We start from the raw sequence: 24,964 nt of genomic DNA, 5'->3' as shown, positions 1-24,964 counted from the left end.
TCGATATCTGTACTTTCCAGCGCTACAATGTCAACATTCTTCAGCAAACCCTTACTAGCAAAGAATATCTAGTTTGGAATATTTCTTTAATATACAAAAAATGGCACCCAGTGTGCCGTTGCACCCTGGTTAGGAAATTTTGGGTGGCTGCAGTGTGCGTGCAAAGACATATTTTCTGCAAGTTTGAATAATTGTCTGCACAATTAAAGCATATCGATTTTTAGGAAAACAAAAAAGTTACCCTGGATACCACGACTCTATTAGCGACCAACTTCAGCCATCGGACAGCAAGCTAAATATAGCCGAAGTATTTGGTAAATCAAAACTAATCGAGAGTTTACAGACTTTATGTAATTAGGCGCCCTTAATCGGTCAATTTTGGCGACATTATTTCGCTGAACTGTCAAAGTCTTCTCGAATTTTCTTTAAACACGAGGGCAACGCAACACCAAATCACAGCTTTTAGGGACAAGTTTGCTGTCGTGGACGACAATTACGGACAAGTTCAAGTCGTTTATCGTCACATTTTTCTTGAATTAGGCGCATCAAGCATGAACCTTTTACTTGAATGCCACGGGGAGATGTCTCGTGAAGTATGATTTCCTTTTCCTTATTTTTTGTGAGTTGGAGAAAAAACTAACGTTTTATTTTTTCAAATGAACAATATGGTCCAAAGAACATATACTTTGTTAAAGGTAACAAAAACTGGTAACGATATAAAGCCATTCGGCCTCTTTAAGCTAGTGATTCTCAAACTTTTTCACCTTGCTGACCCCTTATGTTATCTTAAAATATTAGCGGACCCTTTGATGTTTATAACATGGAAGATAAAAAAAAAAGTTTGAGAATCACTGTCTTAAGCCAACGTTTAGAGATATATCCCTATAATTTAAAACTTTTGTATTTTGTTAAATATGCGTTTGCCTGAAATTCGTCATGTTGTTTTAAATTGACGTTTTTTAAAACGTGTCAACCATCGGGAAAAAAGTTCAAATTCCGAACCCTAAACGATGTCACGCTTGGGTGACCCGACAAGATTCAGATCCCCTAACACCCTGTCCGGACCCCGTTACTTGTTTGCTCAGTTAGACAAATCCTGTCACTTGATCGTAGCACAAATGTGCGGCGACCTGCTCCTAATATGGTCATAAGCATTTCGACTATTTCAACGCTTTTACTGTGATATTTGTCTGTTGAACAAATAAGACACGCATAGAAGACAAACGCTAAATCATGTAGCATGAATTGAACTTTTATTCACAGCAACAATTATTAATAGCACCTTGGTGACGCTTGATATTGCTAAAATGGCTTAGGACTTATTGTTGGGGGACGTTTTTTTGCAGATTTATATAGTTTTGTGAAACCTTGTTGTTTGCTTAAAATCATTTTTTATTCGTGGATGCAGGAGGTTGGCCGGAAATGTAAGTATTGTTCTTTTTATGCTAATCATTATGTACAAATAATTCGAATTCCTAGTTAGAGTTGCTTCCTTAATTATAAACGTTAGCCACGTCAACGAATAATAGGCTATTACACCCTTAAACATGCTATTTATAATTAACAAACTAAAAGTATAACTGAAGCCGCACAATACCGAGTGATTGATTCTGTTTAAATTACATTACAATTTCTTGCACCGGACACCAACCAGCGCGAAAATGGAATTTTGCAAAATGCTGCCAAACGATTTTCATTGTTTTCTGTATGACGTTGAGTGCCGCCTTTGAAAGAAGATACAGCGTCGCCTGGCGCTCACGACAGACGCTCCCCACCAGATGGGTCGGGAAACCGTGGGTCGCCCAACACCGAATACTGGCACAGGGGACCCCGTTTTTCGCGACGCTAAAAAACGCGCATTTCATTCGAGCTGCCAACGGGAGAATTCGAGGCACTCGTGAAAGACAAAGCTCGATAGAGTGCTCGTCAATTCAGTGACGAATTTCCTGCGGTTGACACCAAACTGTTCGGTCAGCGGGCTTCGTCGTCTTGACGTCTTTGGGGTTTGGGTCGCGATAAGGAGTGCCACGTGCAAAAGGATCTCGATGAATTAACACCGGTGCGCGAAAAGTCTGGTGGGCAGGCAGTCAGCCCGTCGTCAACGACAAAAACTCGAAAGAAAACAATGAGTCACTGGGATTTTGGTTCTCCTCTGGCACCCGGGCGTTAGTTCAAACTGTTTGTTGCCTAATGCCTATCGCCGGCAAACAAACAGCGCTGCTCAGCCAGGACACTTGTTTTTCAGCCTTTGGGGGTCAAACGGCTTTAGACTGTCGCAAACTGAGCTACCTGCGTAGGGTTTCCGTCATATAGGTTAATTAACCTTGACATCGCCCCGCTAGGTCGCCAGTTTTCATGAGTTACACCACTGTTTCATCAACAAACATTACGTCGTTCCGGTGTCTAATACGAATCTTGAAAAGCTATAGTCTCAAAAAGTGGTCCCTTTACTAGGGTTGTCCTACTTTCACAATTTAAGATACAATGAGCTGACTAAGTTTTAAATAGCGACCAGATTAAAATCACAGTAACCAAGTATTCCAAACATTTTTGTGTTTAATTAATAAATGACAATTGTCGGGACCGATACGTGGCTATTACGCTCACACCCATGGTTTATGCGGCGACTTCGGATTTTGATTCGTCATCCCACCGACAGAGGAAATTGTATATAATAAATGGTTTGCCGAGTGGCGCAATAAAAATATTTCTGTGGGAGTTTTCGAAACGGAGAAAAATCGTAGTGTCCGCCGAGAGACTTAATGATTTGTTTAAGCGCCACATGCTCCATGACAGAATGCAAGTTGTATAGCTCATAATAGCAGCAACAAAACGCAACTTACGGCTTGGAGACCACGCCAGCACTTGCAAATAATTTAAATTTATACCTATAAAATCTCGTATACTACACGAATAATAAACATCGACGCGTTTCGCAAATTTCTGACGTAGCTGACGTCACGAAAAACCGAGTGTACGTGTTTGAGCCGGCTAATCGGCTATATATAACCCGAACGGCCGCAGTGCGCATATACGGAGAACAACCGGACGCAAAGTATAGCGCGAAAAAATGCAGTTGTTCGCTTCGTGACGAAAGTGTCGGGATTTTGACGGTTGTGGCTCGATTGCTCCCGGCATTGAAACACGTACCACGCACATATGTTTGCCGCCGACAAAAGCACAGTGTCGGCATATCGGTTTTACCCCATTGTATTGACGTGAATCCCCAGTGTAAATGCATTTCATGGTTCACCAGGTAATGTGATGTTTTTCCCTTAAACAAGAGTTTCCTCCTAGAATCTGCTTTCGCGACATTTGTCGTTATTGGCCAGTCCGCCTTCGTAAGGCGAGAAAGAAGGACAAATAGTTTTCTGTATCCTCGCTAATGCAGTGTTATTGCGACAATCCTATCTAGCGGTGCGTGTCTAATCTGCACCAAATTCGTGCCCTGTCTCTTCGAATCTGGATCGGCATTTTCTTGTGTCAAAGAGCAGTTGGTCGTACAGAGTCTTGATTGATAGCTTGGCGAAGGAAAAGCGCAGGACGCCAAGGTACGTGATACAATCAAGGCCTTTATCGCACGAGCTCGACCGCGGTCTGGAGATGACGAGCGAGATTCCAAGTCGCAGCTCATCAAACTATATTCTTGTTTAACGCCGAACGATTGGCATCGCGCGCGCCGTTCCCGGAACTGCCAGCACACTGCAAGCCTTGCGGTGGAACTGCCAAGGAACGCCTCTTGCCACCTGCAGAGCTCGGCCTCGGACATTTCAAGAGGAATGACTGCCGGAATGACGGCCACTCGTTGTTGCACTGCAGTTACAATGTCTCTAATTACCATTGGTGGGAAGGACCTTCAGAGTCATTGCTAAATTTGAAAGCGAAACTAATTTCGAAAAGCAATCAAGTTTGATTTTTACTCGTATTCAATATCTATGTTTGTTGTTTGTTTTATCTTAATTTTAAATTTATTCAAAACGATGTATATTAGTAAACAAACAATTTTAATTTGGTATACCTTCGCTAATTTATTTTGTTTAATTTACGAATAGTTTGCTGATAAATTAAAAGCTATAGGTTGGATAATTACATTTACAAGAAATGTACCCGGTGATTTGTCAGGAAGCCGCACTTCGCTAATACTGCATGGTTCGTGCATTATATTGGATCGCAGACGCGACAAAGTAACGCACAATCTCCCTGTTGACATATCATTGTAAAATCGGACGCAAAATGCTCCTCCCGCTACTCGGAAAGGCGAATTGTGGTTGTCTTGTTTGTAGCTCCTCCGAGCCGTCGCAGCGAAAGGTTAAACTTTTGCAGATTATTTAAGTGTCGTCGGTGACAACATGACCTTGAGCCCGCGAATAGCGTGATAAATGACCTCGAACGTCGCGATCCGCCCCGCGCCTCCGATGACATCTTGTCACGCTCACACGAACATTAAACACAAAACGCTCGTTTTCCTCTGCATTTGGTAAGATGCGATATATCTTTAATCCGATTGAAATATGTTGGCTCATTTTCGTTACTTCGACCACAACTTGCTTTGCGTGACTTTTCGTCGAGAAATTAAACTACAAAAAAACAGTAATGGAATCTCGCAAGCATATATTCCCATAAATATATGCCTGTTTTAATTCCATTTTTTATTTGTCAAGTTGCCTGTTGCTGTTATGTGAGGGCCCTTGCAAAATCGTTGCTATATCGTTTCAGACACATAACAAACAGTACAAGTGCTACAAAATCTTGACATCTAATCCGATTTGGTCACTGCGCACGGTTTCTAATCGTCTCTGATACTTATGTTCTTATATGTATTACACGCTGAGACTTTTAAATTATTTTCAAAGAGAGAAAATTATTTATCCTAATGTCAACGCGTTACTCTAGTCTAAGGTAAGGATTCTTAAACGGGGTACGCAAAGGAAATTAAGGGGTTACGCTGACCTGTTAATTTTACTTGTTCTGATACGTTTTGCTCAACAGGTTTTTGGAAAATCGGTGCGAACATAATAACGAACGTCATAAACGTTTAAGCTTACTGTGTTGTGTTTAAAGCAATCATTCTGCACAGCTTTTTGAGTTGCTACAAGACATAAACAAGTCACTGTTACTGGAATGCACATGTGAAAAGCTCACAATTTAAAATTTTAAAATTTTCCACCATTCGGCACTTGTTGTTATTTTAGAGGGTACACTATACCAACAATCGAAAGAGTACGTAGCATAAAAAAGTTTGACAGGCCCGTCACTAAAGGAACCAATCGTTAAAATATTCTGCTATAGCAATGTAGCGTTGTTGTGTTGATACGCTGAATTTTCAGACAGAATTCACATTTACTGAAATATATTTTGTTTTTAGTTGTTAGGCAAAGAAATATGTGCCCGCAATTAAGGTAAAACATATTAAGCCAGTTTAAGTTGGCTACCGCCTAGTCACAAAACTTCAAAAAATCCCTGTAGTGTCAAATAAGATTTTCTTTACATATGCGATACGGTAACACAGCGTGTGCTGTCTCGTCCGCCTCTTGTGGCCAAAAAAATCACGATTTGGCGCAAAAGGGGCAATGCTTGTCGCAAGGTTCAAGCGCTCTCAACGCGGGTCACATGCTGAGTCGGAAAAACAACGATAATCTTACGCTTTCGGGCGGATGTGGCGGTCGCCCTTTCACGCGCGGATCACACGTGAAAGAGTGGTTTTAACTTTAGGTTTGTGTATTTGCAGCAAACATACACCCCGACGTCACATCGTTGCTGCACATTCGGCTATAACTATGTCCAAGCAGTAAACTGAAGCGCATAACAGATTAGATATACCCTCATCATTGGCTGCTATAAAGGACGAGCCACCGACTATTTTTTTTAAATCAGTTCAAGTTTTAAATTTGTACACCAACGATACCGCAATGGCTTCAACAGTTCGCTAATCTGTAATTCATCATTTTACGCGTTGGTCTCGCTTGCGCCGCGCTGCGCCACACTTCAATTAGTATCAATTACGGGAGACTGTCGGTGCTTGGGCATTGTGCTTAATTCGCTTTCCCCCTGATTCGGGAGCGCGCCGAAATGCACAAATTGAGATGCGGGGTAGCCGGCCTTTGCTCAGTACCAGAGTAATAAGCATCCAGCTTACCACGAACAGAGCCCGGCTTCGACAGCGTTCCGCGTCGACAGGCAGTCGTCGTTTATTATCCGTCCTAATTTCTGCTTGGGCACGCGCCTCAACCCCACAAGCACCCATCGCATTACCTCGCTAATGCTGCGGCGCGCGTTTGAGCCTTAGCTGCCCGCCGATAGCGGAACAAACAGCGGGCGTAAGCATCCCTGCAATAACAGCAACAAAGCCAATCGTGGGTTGTCAATCTTGCTTTTCGCTAGCGCAAGAAGCTCTGTCCAGATCGGGGCGATAAGAGAATCTTAATTGCCCCGAAGATCGTGCGCAGCAAGGCCATCCCCTTGTTTCGCGGGGTCCTGCTGGGCAGACAATATAATTATGCGGTCACGTCGGCTTCGCGTCCGCGCACTCGTGACGGTGACAGAGCTCGGGATTGGATGGATCAGCGCTGGCGGAATTTTAATAAGTTAAATGATCCCCGCCGGGCTCTTTTGTGGTGGCTTCACGGTCACGGGTTGCTTCCGAACGCCGAAACCCTCGCGCAAAGGTTGACGCGACAGACGACTTTGGGTCGGCTTTCGCTTGCCCAGTCGCGTCGTCAGTAGCCTGGCGCCTTACCCACGTCAACGATAGCTCGTCTGGCCTTCACCACAAGCCCCCATTTGGGGGCAGCCGCAGCTCAAATTTACAATTGTCCTTGGCGTGACCTTGAAATGCGATATTGTCTTAGTCCCAATGTTTACTTGGCTCGGAGCGAGTGATGTCAAATAATCGCAACCCCCGCGACCCCGTGCTTTGGTAATAATTTTTGTTGGGGCCCCAGGAGGGGCAGGATTTCGTCGAGCGGCATCTGCTTCAAAGGCGAACAATCGGGCCACGGAGTCGCGTAATCCTTCAAAGTCACCCGAGTGTGACACGCGCTGGGCCTACTATTTGCAGACCAGTGCTCGCGCGACACGAATTCGAGCGTCGTGATCGTGAATAAACGAATTCCACGGGGGCGGACCCCGGCTGATAAACGAGCCGTTGACCTATGATCAGAGACCCGGAAAAAACGCCTTTCGAAAGTGAAGACGCATTTGTCCAATTAAGGAAGGATAGCCGGGACAAGGAGGGCATTGTCGCCCTGGTATTTTCGCGGGTCGTCGCCAACGTCCCTTTCTTTGTTTATGCAGTCGCAGTGAGCTGGGTTTTAACGGGGAATTCTTTTAGCCATTGGGCGGATTTGGTTTTTCGTTACGGTGATGGTTGAGCGTAAACAGACCGTTATCGTGTCTATGCCACTTTCAGTGAAGAACCTCATGAATTTTTCCAATGAATCAATCTGGCGTACGTCGATTAATGAAATCCGGCTCGCGGGACAAGTCTTTCTACAAGGGAAGAAGTATCTTCGTGAAATATGTTTGATAATTTTGCCAATTTCGTCTAACGCAAGCTTGTTATACACTTTTAATCCGATTAAAATTCTTTAGCAAACATATTTGGGCACTCATTTTGACGGTCTAATTTGCAGTTTATATAAGTTCATATATGATTCATAGCGAAATTGTCGGCAAGGCTGACTCCGAGTCGAGTGAAGCCTGTCACAGATGTGGCTTCGTGACATTTCCGCGCCAAGACGCTGCTCTTACCCGCTTATAGTGACAAACGGACGAGGCCATATATCGTCGCGTCCATTCGATACCGAGAAGCCGCGGACGATTATCTCTCGGCACGCGGACAGCAATTAAACGTTCGCGTATATAATATCGGAATTGCGGCCGCGTGAAAGCGCCAAGTACGCCGCGCGGCAATTTGATTCGCGACGGCGACCGCAAATCGTGAGCAGAGGTAAACTGCACTTTGTTCAACGCGGCTATTTTTAACCCACTCGGCGATGAGGCTGAAGTAAGGCGGGGCGTGTCAAGCCATGGTCCGGACACAAATTACACACCAGATGGGAAGGACGACAATTACAGCACCGCGTTCGCGACAATTTTTGCGACGACGAGGCCTATAACTTGCTGCCTTTTAAATCGCCCGTCAATGCTATGTCTCGACCTCACAGAATGTGGTTTGTGGTAAGCGTGTCACATTACGACGAAGATCTCTACCAAGTGGTTAACTTATTATTAAACAGAATAACGAAAAAGTGATCCACCATCGAAAGCTTTAAAATGACATGTTCGTCTTTTAGGGCAAAAATAGTTTTTTGATGACCAACTTTCGGAAATAAAACAGTTTATTTCCAATTAAGGTGTGCGCGCATTTATGCAAATACTTTTATATCACCTCATGAAAATTAAGTAAACAAGCTGTCAACGTTTAAGGAAAACGTTTATCGTTTTTGTTAAGTCACGCCACCTTTAGGTACTAAACACAGTCGAGGATTTGTATACACTATTTCCTCACGATTAAACTGAATAAGTTCTTTAAGCTTTTCAATTAGTGAAACACGTTTCTGGAAAGTTCCACATTTTAATTAAAATAAGCGGCTAGACCCGTCAATCCGTCGCGAAACTGTTACATTGCCGAGTCGGCCATCGCCGCCTTTGCAACAGTCTCCTGCAATTAAACTAGATTTTGCTCTCAGAAAGTTGCGCGCAACCAGTAATACAGACAACAAACCGATTGGCGGCCCTTGACATTTGCTCCGGCACAAGCCGTACATTGGTCCGTTGAAGAGGCCAAGATGAGATTTTCCTATAACTGAATCATTGGCTCGTCCGAGCTGATCACGACTTCTCAAAATGGCCGCTGCGTTTTAAAAAAAATGGCGAATCAACGTTGACCGATGTATCGGTAACATTGCTCGTTCAGGAGAACTTCGCACAGTACGTTATCCCGATCTATAGATTAAAACACGCATTTTTCGTTGGTACTTTTAAAAACCAAAAAAAAGTGAAGATCGTTGGATAAGAAAGAGCTTCGTGTGACTGGGGGACTTTGTCAACAACCTTTTAAAATTACATCTTTACTATACTGTTGAGAATGGATTATTTAACGTTCTCATTAAAATTGTTTTTGACATAATTTTGTATTATTTATATAGTTTATACTCTTTTAGGAAAAGGTTATTAAAAAAATAACCAAAGCATCTATTAAGTGGACCAGACTTGCCCATCATCAGAGATACATCTTGTACTTGGATAAATTTAAAAGTAAAGAATCTATAGTAGAAAAATTGTCATTATTAAATATTCTGTATTCACTTTAAATAACTTTTTCTTAAAAAGGAGGTTTTCGTAAAAGCTTTAGCAGCTGTCTTTTGTACTTGCAATGATTGGTGACGATTGGTGACGGTGATTCCTAAAATATTAAATTTTACGCCACAAGCCTAAATAAACCAAATGGATTATATCAAAAATCTTACCTCCAATTTCATTATCGAACTGCGTTAATTATATTTCTCGATATTTTGGTCCAATCAGGCTTGCACCTGCTTTGGATCATCACTATGTAATTCGCGCTCGATATTCTTTATTTAACCAAAGGATTACGTGCCGATGGGCGCAATCCCGTCCCAAGAACGATTTGGCTCAATTGCGATCACCTGTAATCATTTTCAAGTCCGATTGGATCCGGCCTGCATAAAATTGTCACCTATGTTTGATAAACTTGCGTAATAATGGCGTTTTCCTGTCACGCGCGGAAAATCGCTCCATACATAACGTTTGACCACAAGCTGACGCTGTTGCACACCGAGAATTCACTTTTACAAACTCTCGAATGAGACAGGGTAATTTAGTCACATAAACTTGTGCGTGACCATTAAATCATAGAAAAATAATGAAATAATAGATTTTTTATTTAAAACCAAAAATTGTGGGTCGGCTGCAAACCAAATAGCAATATTTATCACAAAAAGAATTAGGTCATTTGTGTCCACACAAACATATTCCGTTATTTATACACCACACACTTGACACTATATCCATCCTTCCAGTGGTAACATCGCAATGTCGCAGCCTTCTCCAGTATTAGTTGAAAATTGAAATGACTTTCTTACAATTCATTCTGTGAAGAAATCTGCCTAAATATTAAGCTACCTGTAGTGTAGGCCTACACAGAAAAATGTAGATAAAGAACTTTAATAACTATTTCAACATTCGCGTACCATTGTTTTTCAGAGTATAAGCCAATAGCAAAAAGTCACTTTGGAAGGCTTCGTGTAAAAGATTAAGTGCAAACCATTCATGACGTCCGATGTGTCCAATGATTCATGGTAAATATTTTGCATGTGTTCTACACTTTAGCACATTGTTTAGATGTCCTTAAAAGTTTAAAGGGTGGCCGCCTATTGACAGGAAATTACAGATTTGTAAAATTATGCAACAGTTCGAGAAAGTAATTTACGTTCTGGAAATTATCATTTACTTGACCTTAATATCAAAGTTGCCAGAAAATGTAAATGTAAATTAATAGTCTATTATGTAATACTTTTATTTTAATAAAAAGGTAGGTTAATGTATCCTGGCCTACAGAGTATTCTATCGATCAATAATGAAAACTGGCTGTTTCCAAACATAATTAAATAACTACTGTAATAATTGGTACATCTCTCTTGTTTTGTCTTTTCGTTTTGGATAGGATGGTAAAATGATACATTTTTAAAGTTAATCTATAGCGACAAAACATACTTTGGTTGTCCTCTAGTAGGTAAACTCGGTCCGTCGGGTTAGGTCTAGAGTTTCATGGTGTTTACTGAATAAGGCCTTTAAAAAGATGGCAACTATTTAAGCGCACTTACGTCGCCACGTCGAGGGATGCTTCACAGGAGCACTAGAAAAGCACAAGAGCAATAAATAAAAGAAATGCTCTTTAGGAAAGTTTCGTGGTGCAAAGTTCAAAGAGGAGCGTTTCGAAGGAGCATTAGGGCGTTATCTGTTTATTGTATGGCGGGCTGTCTCGGGCGCCGAGAATAAACCGAGCAGGCCCGAGAGGCGAAACATAAGTCATGTACAGATTTTCGCTCTGTTTACACGCAAATCAACGTCGTCGCATATCGTCCAGGCTTGTAGCGATTTGACACAAGAGCGTTGAGCGGCAATCTGGCCTAATCTCGTTTCTAATCGCGCGCTCCGAGCACCTGAACATCCAACCTTGCAAATTTGTTGTCAGGTTTATTTTGCGCCGGTGTCAACGCGCGACCAACGATTTTCGTCGCTTTTAGCAGCCGTAATCCCTTAAATTTTGCCATTACTGTCACTCTCGTTGTGCGTTCCTTTAGCATATACAAACCGCCACCAGAGGAGTGTGGAGTACTCTGGATAATGGGCTCCTACTCGAGGTGGAAGTGATTGAACGATAATCGTGGTTGTAATATACAATTCTCGATGATCATGTGTCGCCTTTGTCTGTTATTCGAGCTTTTAAATGTTGATGCACGAAAGAGGGTTGGATTCTGGATTCTTGTTAGATCCCATGCTATCATTGTTCATATCAAAAGTTCTTGTGTGGGATAAGAGTTTTGGTTTCAGTCTAAACACTCGGTGAGTGTAAATACTTAACAAACCATGTCTTTGGCTTGCTGCAAGAGTGGTTATTGATATTTCGTGTCGGGTGAATTACAGCGCCATTTAGATGGTACTATATTCTTCGTAACTGTGCATCTATTATTGAAAAAGCTTATGTAGAACCAATTTCCCCCAGTCGCGTTAAAAGTCGACACTTTTCGAATCACACTGGTGTATTTTAAATAAAAAATAGATTAACAGGCTTAAACGATTCGTTGCTTCTCGGTCAATGCTAAAAGGTTCTAATGATGATTAGCGGATTACGTTCGGTTTCCAGGAACGTGGTGCCCCAAAAGAGAGTCGAACCACAGCGGTCTGGCTCCGGGGTATAAACATTCAAAGGCGCATCAAGGCACCTCTGTTCAATTTAGGTACCACATCATATCAACAAACTTTGTAATTATCCGTGATTTTCCTCTAAGCCCACATGACGCAATGTACAGCAATGCCAACATTGCTCTCACCATACACTGACTTCTTCGTTTATTCCTCTTTGATTTCAATCTGAACGCTTAAAAGGTTGTTTTAAATAGCAGATTGTGCTTGATATAATGCAAGAGTCCTGCGTAAGCCGTTGTAAGCCTACTGAACAGTCGACATACTTTTTCATTTGTGGTAAATGGAAACATTTTACTGACGATTTCATTTTGGCCGCGTTTCTTCGCATGATTGATGTCCCTGCTGTGTGCGAAACAAGCATGCACGAGATTATCAAGAGAAACATAAACACGCATCAGTAAGTGTTGCTCTAGGAATGTGAAAGAAAAATAACCGGACGAAAATCAGGCGATTTTGGTATTTCAGCACGAACAATATTAGTCTGTTGTCGACAAACACCAGCGTCCGCCCCCGACTGCGTTACGGGCGGCTGGCAGCCACCCAAGTCAGAATTTACACTTCACTTTCCACTGAAGATAAGCCTCTTAAGTTGCGACGAGCTCTGTCCAGGAATGCGGAAAATTGCCCGAGGATCCCCGGCCCGAGCCGCCTCCTCCGTTTGTTTTAGGCTTTTACCCGGTGAGGTCACGGTGCGTCTTGACAGGGGAGCAACTGTGTTTAAGTCTCCGACGCTCAACCGGGCGCCCACGTTCTTCGTTCCGGGCGAACTTGGCCCCAACAGTCACTGCACCTAACGCTGCCAGCCTTTATAGTGATTAGTCTGATGTCTCAGGCCACTGGATTTGCTACCAGCACTTTCGCCATGTCAAGGGCGGTAATGATCAAAGAGTCCCGCTTACTTGGAAATCGCTTTCGGGTAACCGTCTCCCCACGCCCCACTATCCTGTCACTTTTCATTAATTTGGCGTGTTCCTTGCGACGATCCCTGCAATATTTTGTTTCATTTTATTTAAAAGCCTATCCCGAATATGACTGGTTCAAAGGCACAAGGTGACTTTCTGTTGGTAGTTTAAATACCCAAAATTTTATCGCTTTTTTTAATTTAGTTTATGCCATAAACTAATCATTATATAAGAAATTGATATGCAAAGCCATTATGAGTTTTGTCACGAAAAGGGATTGTCTGTTTTTAATTAACTAAAAAAAATTTCAACACCTTATCTATGCAGTCAATTTACATGTTTCTTATAGTAAATAATAATCTTAGCATTTTTCTGTGTTATTTCAAACAAAATCATCTCGAAGGTATTTAATTTGGTCCGTTGACCTGGTAGCTAATTGGATTTTTTCGGAAGTAGGTGGAGGCATCCATTGCTTTCAAGGCGACACCCTTGCCAAAATCAGCAAGGTCGTGAGAGAGTTTCGACTTTGACGACAAATGTCCTCCTATGCTGCGACACGACGACTATAACATTTGCAGAAACGCGCTAGTCTTATCTTGCCGTACACCGACCCATTCTACGCGTTGTTATGTTAGGCAGATAATTTTGACAGTTTGCGAGCCAGCAACCTCCCTGCTGTCCAACTTTAGTACGTGACAGGATTTCGGTTAAGATGTCGCACACAGCTTTATTGGTACTCCCTAACGGCATGTAGTGCCGCGCCTGTGGCTAAACGTGCTCGCAAAGTTTCCAAGTCACAATGAACCTGGACTCTTCGGTGTCTCTAAGTTGTGGTAAAGGAAAATTTAATTTGGAAGTTTGTTTTTGGATATTTGGAAGCCTTAATTATTTTTGTAAGACAAACAAAATTGCTTAATAATTAACGCCCGTAAAACTTGAATATTATACATACATAAATAATGGGAAATTAAATATGGCAAGGTAGTATTTTTATATTAATTTGTATGTTTATTGATTGCATGTTTAATTTCAAAAATCGAAATTGTTTGTCATTAACAGCCAATCAATACTTTTTCTGTGAACGATGAAGCTTTCTCGGAGCCTTCTCCGCCATTTACATAACTTCAAACAAACACTAAAAAATAACTAAAAAAAAAAAAAATCGAAATAGAAACAATACCCATGAATCATCTATAAAATCTATACATTCAATGTTTATACAGTGAAGATTAGCTTTTTATTGCGTTATAACGCCTGAACGTGTTAACATACGGATTTGTTTAATAATTGAGAAGCGCCATGGTTTTAAAAAAACAAGACGACAAGTTTAGAGCGGTCATAAACCGCGTTTGCGCAAGCGACAACAACTGAGCCAAGTAATGCACATACTCGATCACGTTTGTGGACGCTTGAGCGGGCACGACGACAAGACGTGTCTGTTGACGAGGGCTGCGGTTCGATTCGCAAGCATTTTGTCAGCAAAAAAAAAACTGCTGGCAAACCTCCGAAGAGCGCCGCCGCTAACGCTATCACACTTTTCGCCTCGTCGCCCCAATTTCACGAGCAGGGGCGTCTTAAAAGCAAGGGGTGCCGATTGACTGACTTACGCGACCGCGCAGTGAAGCTCGCAGTTGCCAAGTTCAGTCGCTTTGATTTGGCCCCAGCAAGAAGTTTTGTGCGGCCTTATCGAGCCAGTAATCGTCAACGGGTTTGCGTCGTTAGTTTCGCTTGGCCGTGCACGCGCCGCCCGCCTTTGTGATCTGTCGGGCGCGCAACTGGATGCGGGCCGGGCGACTTGTTGTCATCCTAAACAGCGCTGGCTCCGGTAACCCTGCTCGGCGACCCCGCCTAAAGCTGCCTGGACGCAAGGCGAATTGACTTCCAGGTCTCACTCGGGTGACTTTGTATGGGTAAGCGACTTGAAAGCTGACCCTTGAGTCGTCAAGTCGTTTCATCTTTTCCTCCGCGTTAATATACGTGTCACCTGCGTCTTTCTCGCGAAAAAAATGCTTAATAAGTGAATTGACCTTAATTCTAATCCCTTAATACTACAAAGCCAATTATAAAACTCAATTCTCCTGGAGTAAACCTCAATGATCCCATTGTTTATGTCCGGATAGGCTGAAGGATCTGCCAACAAAGAGAAGAAACTAAAAATCCATTGCAACGTTGACCTTTGTGACTGCGTTGAGTTTCGAGCTGTAGACAAACGACCACGCGAGTGCGCTGCCTGTAACCACTGCTGGATCTTTCATAGTAAGAAATTGGTTGAACATAGTATATATTTTCTTAATATAAAACATTATCAACTGTAAGTAAGTTTGTGGTTTTTACCCACAATTGAAATAAATTTAAGCATTTATAGATATGGCGTAAACTTTTGTACACTTGTCAAAGTTTAATATTATGCATAAACGTTGTGCCAATTTTTTCCGGTAATGCATTGATGCACATGCAGTGCTCTTAAGGTCTAATACAAACTTAAGTGGTGCCAAGCACGGTAAAACAACTACATTTTTTATATACCGATCTTAGATTCGCCAATGTATTTATCACTTCTTCTCATTATACGGTTTCCTGAAACGCGGTGACTTGCAACATTCAGGTGATGTCCCGTACCCAACCACCCCATACCGAGCCATTTTGTAAACTCGCAATTTATAGAAAAGTATCTATCGTTTTTAGGTGACTGAGCCAGTTTTATCACAATCCCTTTCATTATAGCTAATACTTTACAAACCCTACTTACAACTGTTTATACAGAAAAAAATAATTGATTCATTATAACATACTGTTTCAAAAATTGCAATCTGCTTTTCATGGATCTCTCTTTTTAGAATGCTCCAAACTATTCGAAATAAAAAGTAATTTTCAACCGCGTGCAGCAACTGCAGAAGATTCAAGGAGTTTGGCCAGCCTTGTTTTGTTTGGAACAGAAGGCATTCCAATCCGGTAAATTCTACTTATTTTTGCATGAAAAGGAATATGAATCTTAGCGATATTGTTTATTAAAGGAAAATCAATATTATATATGTAGGCAGTTAATACAATTTTCTTTATATTTCTGGCGTAAAATGTTTGTGAAATTTATTAGAAATAGCAGTCTTTTCTACTGCGCACAATCAGTACGAATTTATTGTCCCTGCAGTGTATCGATATATTTAACGTTTTAGTATTTTCGAGTACAGGTAAATTGAGGTTGAGCGGAATTCTACTGTGCATTTAAGTCGCATAGCAAACGGAATGCGGATACAATGAATTAATGGCCCCAACTGCCCATAACGATTTATATATAGTAAAGGAGTGCTAAATATTTCGTCAAAAGCCAATTTAAGGTGGGGGTTGCTACGGCAGGAATGCTTGTGCCTTACACACCCCGTCACGTAGCCTCAAAAGACATTTCCGATAGCGAGACCTCCTTCTGTTCCATCTAAACGCTCTCCCGGACACCTAATTAACGACATTGTGATGAAGTGTTCGCATTTAATCAATCTAATGTACTGGGCGGCTGCCAGGCGACCTGCTTATTATCCCAACAATTTTCGCCGATAGGAACACCACCGAGTCGCAGCTATACGGAACAGGAAAGAATTGAAACGTGATCATTTTCTCGAAAGTGTATTAGGTAATGCCTCTGCTGCGGACAGACAACCACGTCCTACCAGCAGCAGGTAAAGTAGTGGACAGGATACAAGGACTTTAATTGTCGGTGACAATGCGAGGCACATGTAGAAGTCGCTAGTTGGTATGGGAGTTTGACGCGTAAAGATTTGGTCTTGCAGGCATTTAGTTCTATGCAAATTTTTATGGCGAAAGTCTGATGTTTGATAAGCAGTTGTGTAGAAGTGTATTACTGGCGAACGACTCATATAAAACAGTTTAAATACTAAACTTTAGAAGCTAGAAGTTTTTTACCGAGTTATACTTATTTAGATACTTTGTTGTTTCTTTCAGCTTTACAAGGGATATAATTGACATAATTATTTCATTTTTAACCTAAATATATAAATTCTAAATTATTTTTTAAACTTTAAAACTAAAGTGTAATACAGACAAATAACTAAATTTTGTGCATTTTAAGTAACATTTATTCCCGATTTGCATGAAGATTACTCTCATGATAGGCGACAAATCTCAGGAAGCGGTAACAATAAATATTTTAATGGTAACGGCCAGACAAATAAAACGACGAGAAATAGCCAGAATTATGTTTAACGTGATCAACATAATGAGTTTAAACATATTAACCTTTATTTTATTTAATGTTGCAGGATTAGGATTCTCCTTGATAGACTACTCTGTTTGTTGCCCGCAAGAGAAGTTTCATCTCTGCTGGCCGAATTTGGCTGGACCTACCCTGAATATTTGCGGGGTTACCAGCTCCGGGTAAATATAAAAACAAAGCTTCATCGCTAACTTAGGGGTACTCTGTTAAGTTATGCACCGCATACTAAACTATTCAAAGTTTTATAGTTATCTAAATATATCTAAAATCATATTATATATTTATGATACGTATACCATTTTACCCAATATGGTGCATTTTTACCCAATATGGTATACTGAATAAATTAAGGCACTTAAAATAAGTTTTATTGTAGGGTGAGGGATCACCGTGGGGGAATTTTATTTCCTATATCGAAGAAAAGTTGATTTTTCTCCAGTTTCTTCGTTTTACAGACACGTTCGACGTAGCGAAGAGAATAATGCTGGCAGATTACCAGGTAAGACCGATGTGCAAAAAGCTTTATAAATATTGCTGTCGCGTCAAACCGCCCAAACCAGTTTTTCATTTCGTGGTAAATGCCGCGACACTGTGACTATTGGCCATGTTGCAGATGCAAAAGCTTAAACCGTGTAAACCAATAATGTACATTGGAAATACTGATGTACGTGAAGCTATATTGGAGTTACACTGCAAAAAATAATATACGATTTGTTTTTCAAAAATTGTACAAACTTTGTCATGTAGCTATATTATTTGTTTTTTAATTTTATCATATACCAATTTTATACAACGTTGTACGTTTCAAGCCCGTAATTTTTAAATTATTATTTATCTCTGTAATAAATTATTTTCCTATTGAACACATAATATAGAACGTTATTATTTCTATCGCGCTCGTTTTGGCCTGCATACTCTTGCGGGCCAAAATGTTATGTCTTTTGCTTCATTTCTGAGATAACTTATTCTTTTTGCGTTACACTTTTTTGACAGGATCAATGCATTTTAACTCTTCCATCGTCGTATTCCTGTCAATCCGTGTCCGGTGCAAACACGTACAACGCGGCCACATCCAGTTCATCTCCAGTACGTCCACGCCAGCCTTTGTACAACGTACACCTGGACGCAGCCGCCGACATAACGCAAGATTTCTCTGTAAAGCTTAACGGAGTGAAAAACAAAATGGACATCTCCGATCAAGAAAAGCACTCGGACGTACTTAACGCTTTCACCTCGTCTGACGATGCTTCGTCGTCACCAGAGTCAAGTTTAAGTAGGAAGTCTTATTCCTTTGCTTCACAACCTAGCATACTGAATAGTGAAGACAAACGGAATCGTCGTAACTCGACTACAACAACTGAAATTGACTCCCAAATGTTGTCTTACAATTCGTCATCGCATGCTAAACCACCCTGTGTTAAAAGTGGGCCGGACACAAAAGAACAAAATGACACAGTTTCTGGCAAAGATGAACCACCCTCTGTTTCTCTTGACAGAAAAAACAAAAGAAAGCCTAATGTTCCGTTTCGCTGCCAAGAAGAAACCGCAGAACATGGCAAAAGCGATTCAAATCCCAGCGATCACAAAACAACCTTCCTTAATCCAGAACTAAAAAATTTTAACGTGCTGTTCGATATATGGCAAAGTCAATATAAGTCTATTGCTTTACCCTGGCTGCTAGCAAAATGGTCGTCTTCGTCCCGAACTGCCCAGAATCCAGTCGATAACAGTTCCAATATGCTACAAAGCGACAAAGTCGTCACAGAGAAAGATATCCCAAGCCCAACATGTGAGGAACAAAGTAGAGACGACATTGTTGCGGACAGCATTGTTGAGAATGAGGAAGAAGATACATCTCCAGTATCGCAACAGGTCTTTGCTAATTCGCCCAAAGTCACAAGTAGCGGCGAAGAAATGATCAAGGAAATGATGTCGGAAAGTGCACCTGCGCATAAGCCGAGTGGCCACTTTTTAAGACGTTCACGTTCAGTGCCAAACGACCAAAGGTCTCGACAGGTCGATTATGACGGGTCGTATTCAGACCCGGAAAAATCCAATGCTGAGAAATCAAATAGGAAACGTAAGTTCGAAAGATCCGAAGAGAGGTCCGACGGAAGCATAGAGGAAGATAAAAGTCCAAAACTGCCAACTTCATCTGAATATCAACAGTTAATACCAGCGGAAGAAAAGGCGAGACGATCTTCAGAAAACGTTCGATTTCCTGCAAAGATGTTTGCTGGACTGAATGACACGCTCGATCCAACCTCGCGCCACAAAAACTTCGAGCCTCCCATAGAATTTGGTGACTCGTCGCAGAAAGACTTTTGCCTTCCAGGAGGAGAAATTCACAGCGGGGTTTGGATTCCTACACGTTCCAGAAATTGTCATCTTTGTGGAAAGGAATTCAAAAACGTCTACAGGTAAATTCCCTTGCCTTGCAGGCAAATGCCTTTGCCTTCTTTGCTGTGTTTTAGCGCGATTTTAGGCTTTTCAGCGTTAAATAACGGACAGCACTCGTTAGAAAAGTTCGAAAGCCGACAAAATGAATACTTAGTTCGTTGCGCAAGTGGCTAGCTATGTAAAGCGGTTTCAAATAGATAATCTTGGACTTTGTAGGAGGTTCATGTACAGTGCGGTTAAGCGACATTACCGTGACTGCAAGAGGTGGTCCATATCACCTTGACAGTGAACCTGTAATTATAGCTAAACCTATTTTTAGCAAACGAACACTTATAGCTTATCGCAAGTGACAATTTATGTGACTATACATTAAAACGCAATGAGTGCTTTTCGATAAGACGCAAAGTTGGAGTTAAATATTTGACACTAGATATTTTTTTGCAAATACCAACCCTGCGAATACAACTACGCGTTTCCTCTTTGCAGTGTGAAGCTTCATATAAAGAACGTACACTTAAAGGAGATGTGGCAGTGTTCGGTGCCAGGATGCAACGCCACATTCCCGTCAAAACGAAGCCGAGATCGACACAGCGCCAACGCAAACCTGCACAGGTGAGTGTCGCAAGTCAGACTCACAAATGTCGCTGATCCTTGACACTTAATAAAATTAGGTATCTATAAGTTGAACTGCTGCAATGCTCAGGGTTTATTGCACTCTTTGCTTCGTGGTTTACGTGAATCACTCTGTAGCCCACTTTAAGTTTTTTGACATTGTACATTTTCCACTACGATGTGTGTACTCGACTATTGTCAGAAAAGGGTGTAATTCGATACCATTGCATATTTTAATTCAGTCATGTGGAGCGCCAAGCTTTCTATGAGAAATAAATGTATTTATTCACAGCGTATGTGAAACCCAAATGTCTACGACAGTAGAACCTTTGCTTTACCCTACCGAACCCCTACATCATTTACCAAGCTTCTGTCGAACCCCACATTTTCGCATGGTCACAAAAAAACAAAAAATCATTCTGTGTACATGCGACCATACTCTCGTTGTTTTTCGATGAATAATTGTGAGAATCAAGGCTTTAGTAATATGAGTCAATTTTATATTTTTACTAAGGGTTTCTTTGTTGTTTATAATAGCAACTTTAGGTGAGAAAATTCAAATAATCGTTGATACAGCTTTAAGTAGTCCGTGCTGTTCATGTTTTATATGACTTTCGCGTCGAAGCCGTGAAAGAGCGTTGTCAAACCCAAGTGTTCGATCGAAACTTGATTAATAAACACTGGTCTGGTCTACAAAATACCGACAAATTATAAACTTATTTATGCATGGCCTAAAAATAATTTATTTCGTAGTCTATACGCGACAATTGATAAATTATAGTGCAGGGGTTCTTAAACTGGGTTCCATGGACCACTTGGGGGTACGTGGACTAGTTTAATGCGGTCCATGATGGCCCATCTAAAATCGCGGTGCATGATTGAAACAATTGAGTGATTTTTAAAATAAAGAGTTTAATTGAAAAAATGACGTTATTTCTAAACATTCAATGCCGAATGAAAAAAATATATTTTTTCTTTGATTTCTGACTTCCACAAACAATACCTTAAATCTAAAAAAAGCCGACTTTTGCTAATTTGACTTTAAATAATTCCAGGTAATAATACTAATATTAAATACTTCATTACTCTGACCTATATTAGTCGACGTGTAAATTTTGACCGAGTTGTATCTGGCCTATATCAACTGTCGATTTATTCCAACGCAGTATTGAGCTTTTTGTTGCCCAAAGCTGTAATAAAATGAATGTGATGCTATTCTCAGTTCGATTTACGCAGTTTGGTTGTTTGCAGTAAACTGCGTCTCCGCGGCCTGTACAGCGATCCGAGGATCAGCACGCAAACCACCGGAATGACGGAAAAGCTCAAGGAGCAACTACTTCCCGGACTTTGCGGCCCGTCGCCGGTCTCCAGCTTCCACGACAACAACAGCTCCAGCGAGCAAAACGCCGAATTGGAAACACCCTCGGCTGTTCTGGCTACACCGCAGAGAAGTAAAGCTGACTTTGAAAGCGAAAGTCAGCACCAGCAAGCTCACCAGCAGCGCAAGATCGAGCGTTGCGAGGCAGATAAAGCGTCCGCAAATTTAGGCGATAAAGCTTCTTCCTCTGTAGCGTCGGACGAGTTCATGGCAGTTTATCAGAGGGTTTTCGCTGAGGCGATGAAGGCTTACAGCATCAAGCCGGACTTGCTTTCCACCGCCAACTTTCCAACGTCCAGCTCAGCAAATTTCTTGCCTTTCCAGTTAAACTCACCAAACAGCTTCTCGACAGCGTCCGACAAGACCAGCAGCTTTTCGAAATTTTATCCTGCCGGACGAAAGCTTTCGGTTGATGAAACACGAATGGTAGCACCTCGGGTTTTTGATAGCATCAAGCGCCGCTCGACCAGCACTATTGTACCGCCTTTTGAGCGGAACCTAGGTGCTCCTCGCACTTGTGCCGACTTTTCGCAACCGTCGTCATTGGTCAACCTTCTTGCGCCTTCAACCAAACTACTAGATGGTGCTTGTTCTAAAAATCCATTGAGTAAATACCCAGACTTAATTGGCAGGCAAGTGGGTACACCAAATCGCGGCGAAAATAGCACTGGGGAACATAATAACGCCTCAATTCGCCTTGATCCGCCGTCACCGTCTACTGTCAAGATAAAACCACAAACAGGTGATTGGAAAGAAACAGGAATTTCTAGAAAACGACAGCGCGATGTTAGTGACGCCAACATGAGAACACCAGACCATGGCACCCTTGATTTTGATCACAAGCGACGAAAATCGGCTCCTGTTGCCCCGTTTGAAACTATGCGACCCGACGATGATCAGATACAAGACGACAGCGTTTGGAAACGCAGGTTTTCTGTTCAAGCAGGACTACCACAACGTGATTTCGGGATGTACAAATACGCTTCCGACATATCTTCCATGCAACACAGCTCATTTTCTTCCTACGCTAAACTCTTTCCTACAGAGACGCCGTCAGCCTTCATGCCGATGTGGAACAACAGTCTTCTTCCTCCCACAAAATCTCTATTGTTTCCCCCCGTTTTCCCACCCGTATCAACAGTCGCGCAAGCTGGCGTGCTGCCAAATCAAAACCTGCTCAACAGAAATTGGATGAATACGTTTTGGGCAGCAGCGATCGCGGCCAACAGCAACCGGGCATCATCTGGTTTCCACGACTCCCAACAAATGGGAGTGTCGTCATCCGACCTTATCAACGGTGAGGCTGAGAGAGCCATGCTGGGTGGCTTGTCGTCGCCATTTAGCAACGTCACAGAGATGGACGACCCTACCTTGAGCATGGAAGGAAACACATGGAAAACCGGCCCGGTACAGTGCAGCATATGTAAGCGAATGTACAGCAACAAAGGTACGCTGAGAGTTCACTTTAAATCGGTCCACCTCCGTGAGATGCACCAATGCACTGTCCCGGGCTGCGACATGATGTTTACTTCCGTGAGAAGTCGCAATCGCCATAGTCAGAACCCCAACCTGCACCGAAGCCTTGCTTATCACGCATAAATATTTGTATACCCATAATCACGCTTGATTGTGGCAAAGTCTGTTCAAACGATTCTGTCATTTGCGCGAACCTGTTCGGACAATTATAACTAACATTTTTTGTTTAAGGCAATGCTCCATTTAAGCTTTATTGGTTTTCGTTTAGTTTGTCGGTTCCTTCCTATATGATTCAATATTAAGCTTTTAATTTATATAACTTAGTTACGTCTTGTCTAGTACACGATATAACAAAAAAAATACCAAATGGTATTAATTTTTATGTTTTTCTTTAGTGTACAAATGTGGTGTCGAAGTCCCCCTTTTTCTCTACGGTTCCTTTCGCTTATCCGAGTGTGTCGCATTAATATTGCTCCAAATGCTACCCGCATTTCCGAATCGGTGTTTTGCTTCGGCTTATCCTTACACATTGCGCTCTAAAAACGTTAATCCCTAACCATGTCATCGCCATGTCATGCAACTTACATTTATTTTAGGAAGGTTTGGGCTTTCTCTTGTAGCGATGCATTATCGATTGTATGCCTGTTTGTCTTCATCCATTTGTTCATCACTGTGTTGATAGAATTTTGTTAAGCCACATATTTACCGCATCACCGCCCATGACAAACAAAATACTTAAAATTGTTAAAAAAAGTAGGCTCTGTTTACACTAAAAGTGAGTGTTTTCACAATCAAACATTTTACTTTTCGTGAAACTCGTTTAAATATTTATGTGTCAGTAACAACCAACATTACCGATGTACTCGAGCATTAGCTTCTATTCCATGTTTATGATTTTCTTTTAAGTGACGGAAATGCCAAAAACAAAACAACCTCTTTCGCCGATGTTACTCAGCCTTTACTTTCGCAACAGATAAACCGTAAAATGAAGCTTGACAGAACGAAAGAAAACCATATTTTACCGCTAATACCATTGTTAATAGCCTTACATGTTTTGCACATTTTGAAAACGCTCTTGTGGTTTGTGTTTAGCTTTCTATTTCTTTCAATTTATGACAATTTTGTTTCCTGAATGAGAAAAACACTAAAATCAGTCGCTGCTTGCCAAGTCTGCATTTTTTACACTATGTATTTCATGAAAAAGATGTATTGCAACGGTTTTCGAAACCATAAGCCAGAAATTCCATTTCTTTGCTTGTGCCAAATATGTTAAGTGTGTGCCTTTTGTCGTGCCAATCGAAACCTACCGTAATTCCACTGAAACGTGCCATAAAACCTATATATTTCAAATCCTGTGTTGTGTTTTACGTTTAACTTCATGTAAAGTTCAGAAATATTTTAGCCTTTCATATTCTAATAAAAATAGTTCTGTGATATAACTAGGCTTAAAAACAGTCTATATTTCATTCGCTGTGTAATTTATAGAATATCGTTTACATTTTGCAAGCCCTTAATTATTACTTTTATAAAGCTAGACTTTCTTTAAACCAATTGTTCTTAAACTGTGTTTTATCCAGTTAATCATAGGCCCTATATTTATGTTTTAAGAACAAAACAAACATAAAGAGTTTAATACCAATAACAAAACGTCGCTATAATTTTTGGTGTACCTAGAAAAATGTTTGATTTATTTTAAATCGTTTTATATTATTGTTTCAAAATATATCATCTAATGTGCTTCGTTAACTGAATATCGTGGACTAGGAGGTTGAAGAGATTTTGGGCAATCATTTGTGAAGATCTTACTTTGTCGAAAGGTTTGCTGGAACTCAGTGGGATTTTTAAGGAGATGGGTTTAAACTTTTTTAAAAAGAATACGAACTACAGACTAACCATTAGGCTACGGTATTAGAAATAACTAGTTCGGGTATCTTTGCGTTTCTGCTCGTCCGGGTGTTAGTTCAAGACAGCACCCACTACACTTGATTGAAAAAACAACAACACAATAGTATATTTTAC

The 24,964-nt window shown here is 41.3% G+C and overlaps 1 protein-coding gene across 1 annotated transcript; it reads left to right on the top strand.

The window, feature by feature from the left end:
* The first annotated feature begins 1,346 nt into the window (after positions 1–1,346).
* Positions 1,347–24,609, top strand: LOC146168458 (uncharacterized). The gene is made up of 9 exons (XM_083389083.1): positions 1,347–1,424; positions 10,228–10,322; positions 14,975–15,110; positions 15,692–15,806; positions 17,126–17,240; positions 17,456–17,578; positions 18,073–19,499; positions 19,966–20,091; positions 21,343–24,609. The coding sequence occupies exons 2-9, from the start codon at positions 10,320–10,322 to the stop codon at positions 23,066–23,068; spliced, it is 3,771 nt and encodes a 1,256-aa protein (XP_083245209.1). The 5' UTR covers positions 1,347–1,424; positions 10,228–10,319; the 3' UTR covers positions 23,069–24,609.
* The last annotated feature ends 355 nt before the right edge of the window (positions 24,610–24,964 follow it).

The sequence above is a fragment of the Ascidiella aspersa genome, chromosome 1 (assembly GCF_963924565.1).
Source record: "Ascidiella aspersa chromosome 1, kaAscAspe10.2, whole genome shotgun sequence".
NCBI lineage: Eukaryota > Metazoa > Chordata > Ascidiacea > Phlebobranchia > Ascidiidae > Ascidiella > Ascidiella aspersa.
This window is presented reverse-complemented; position numbering and strand designations above follow the sequence as displayed.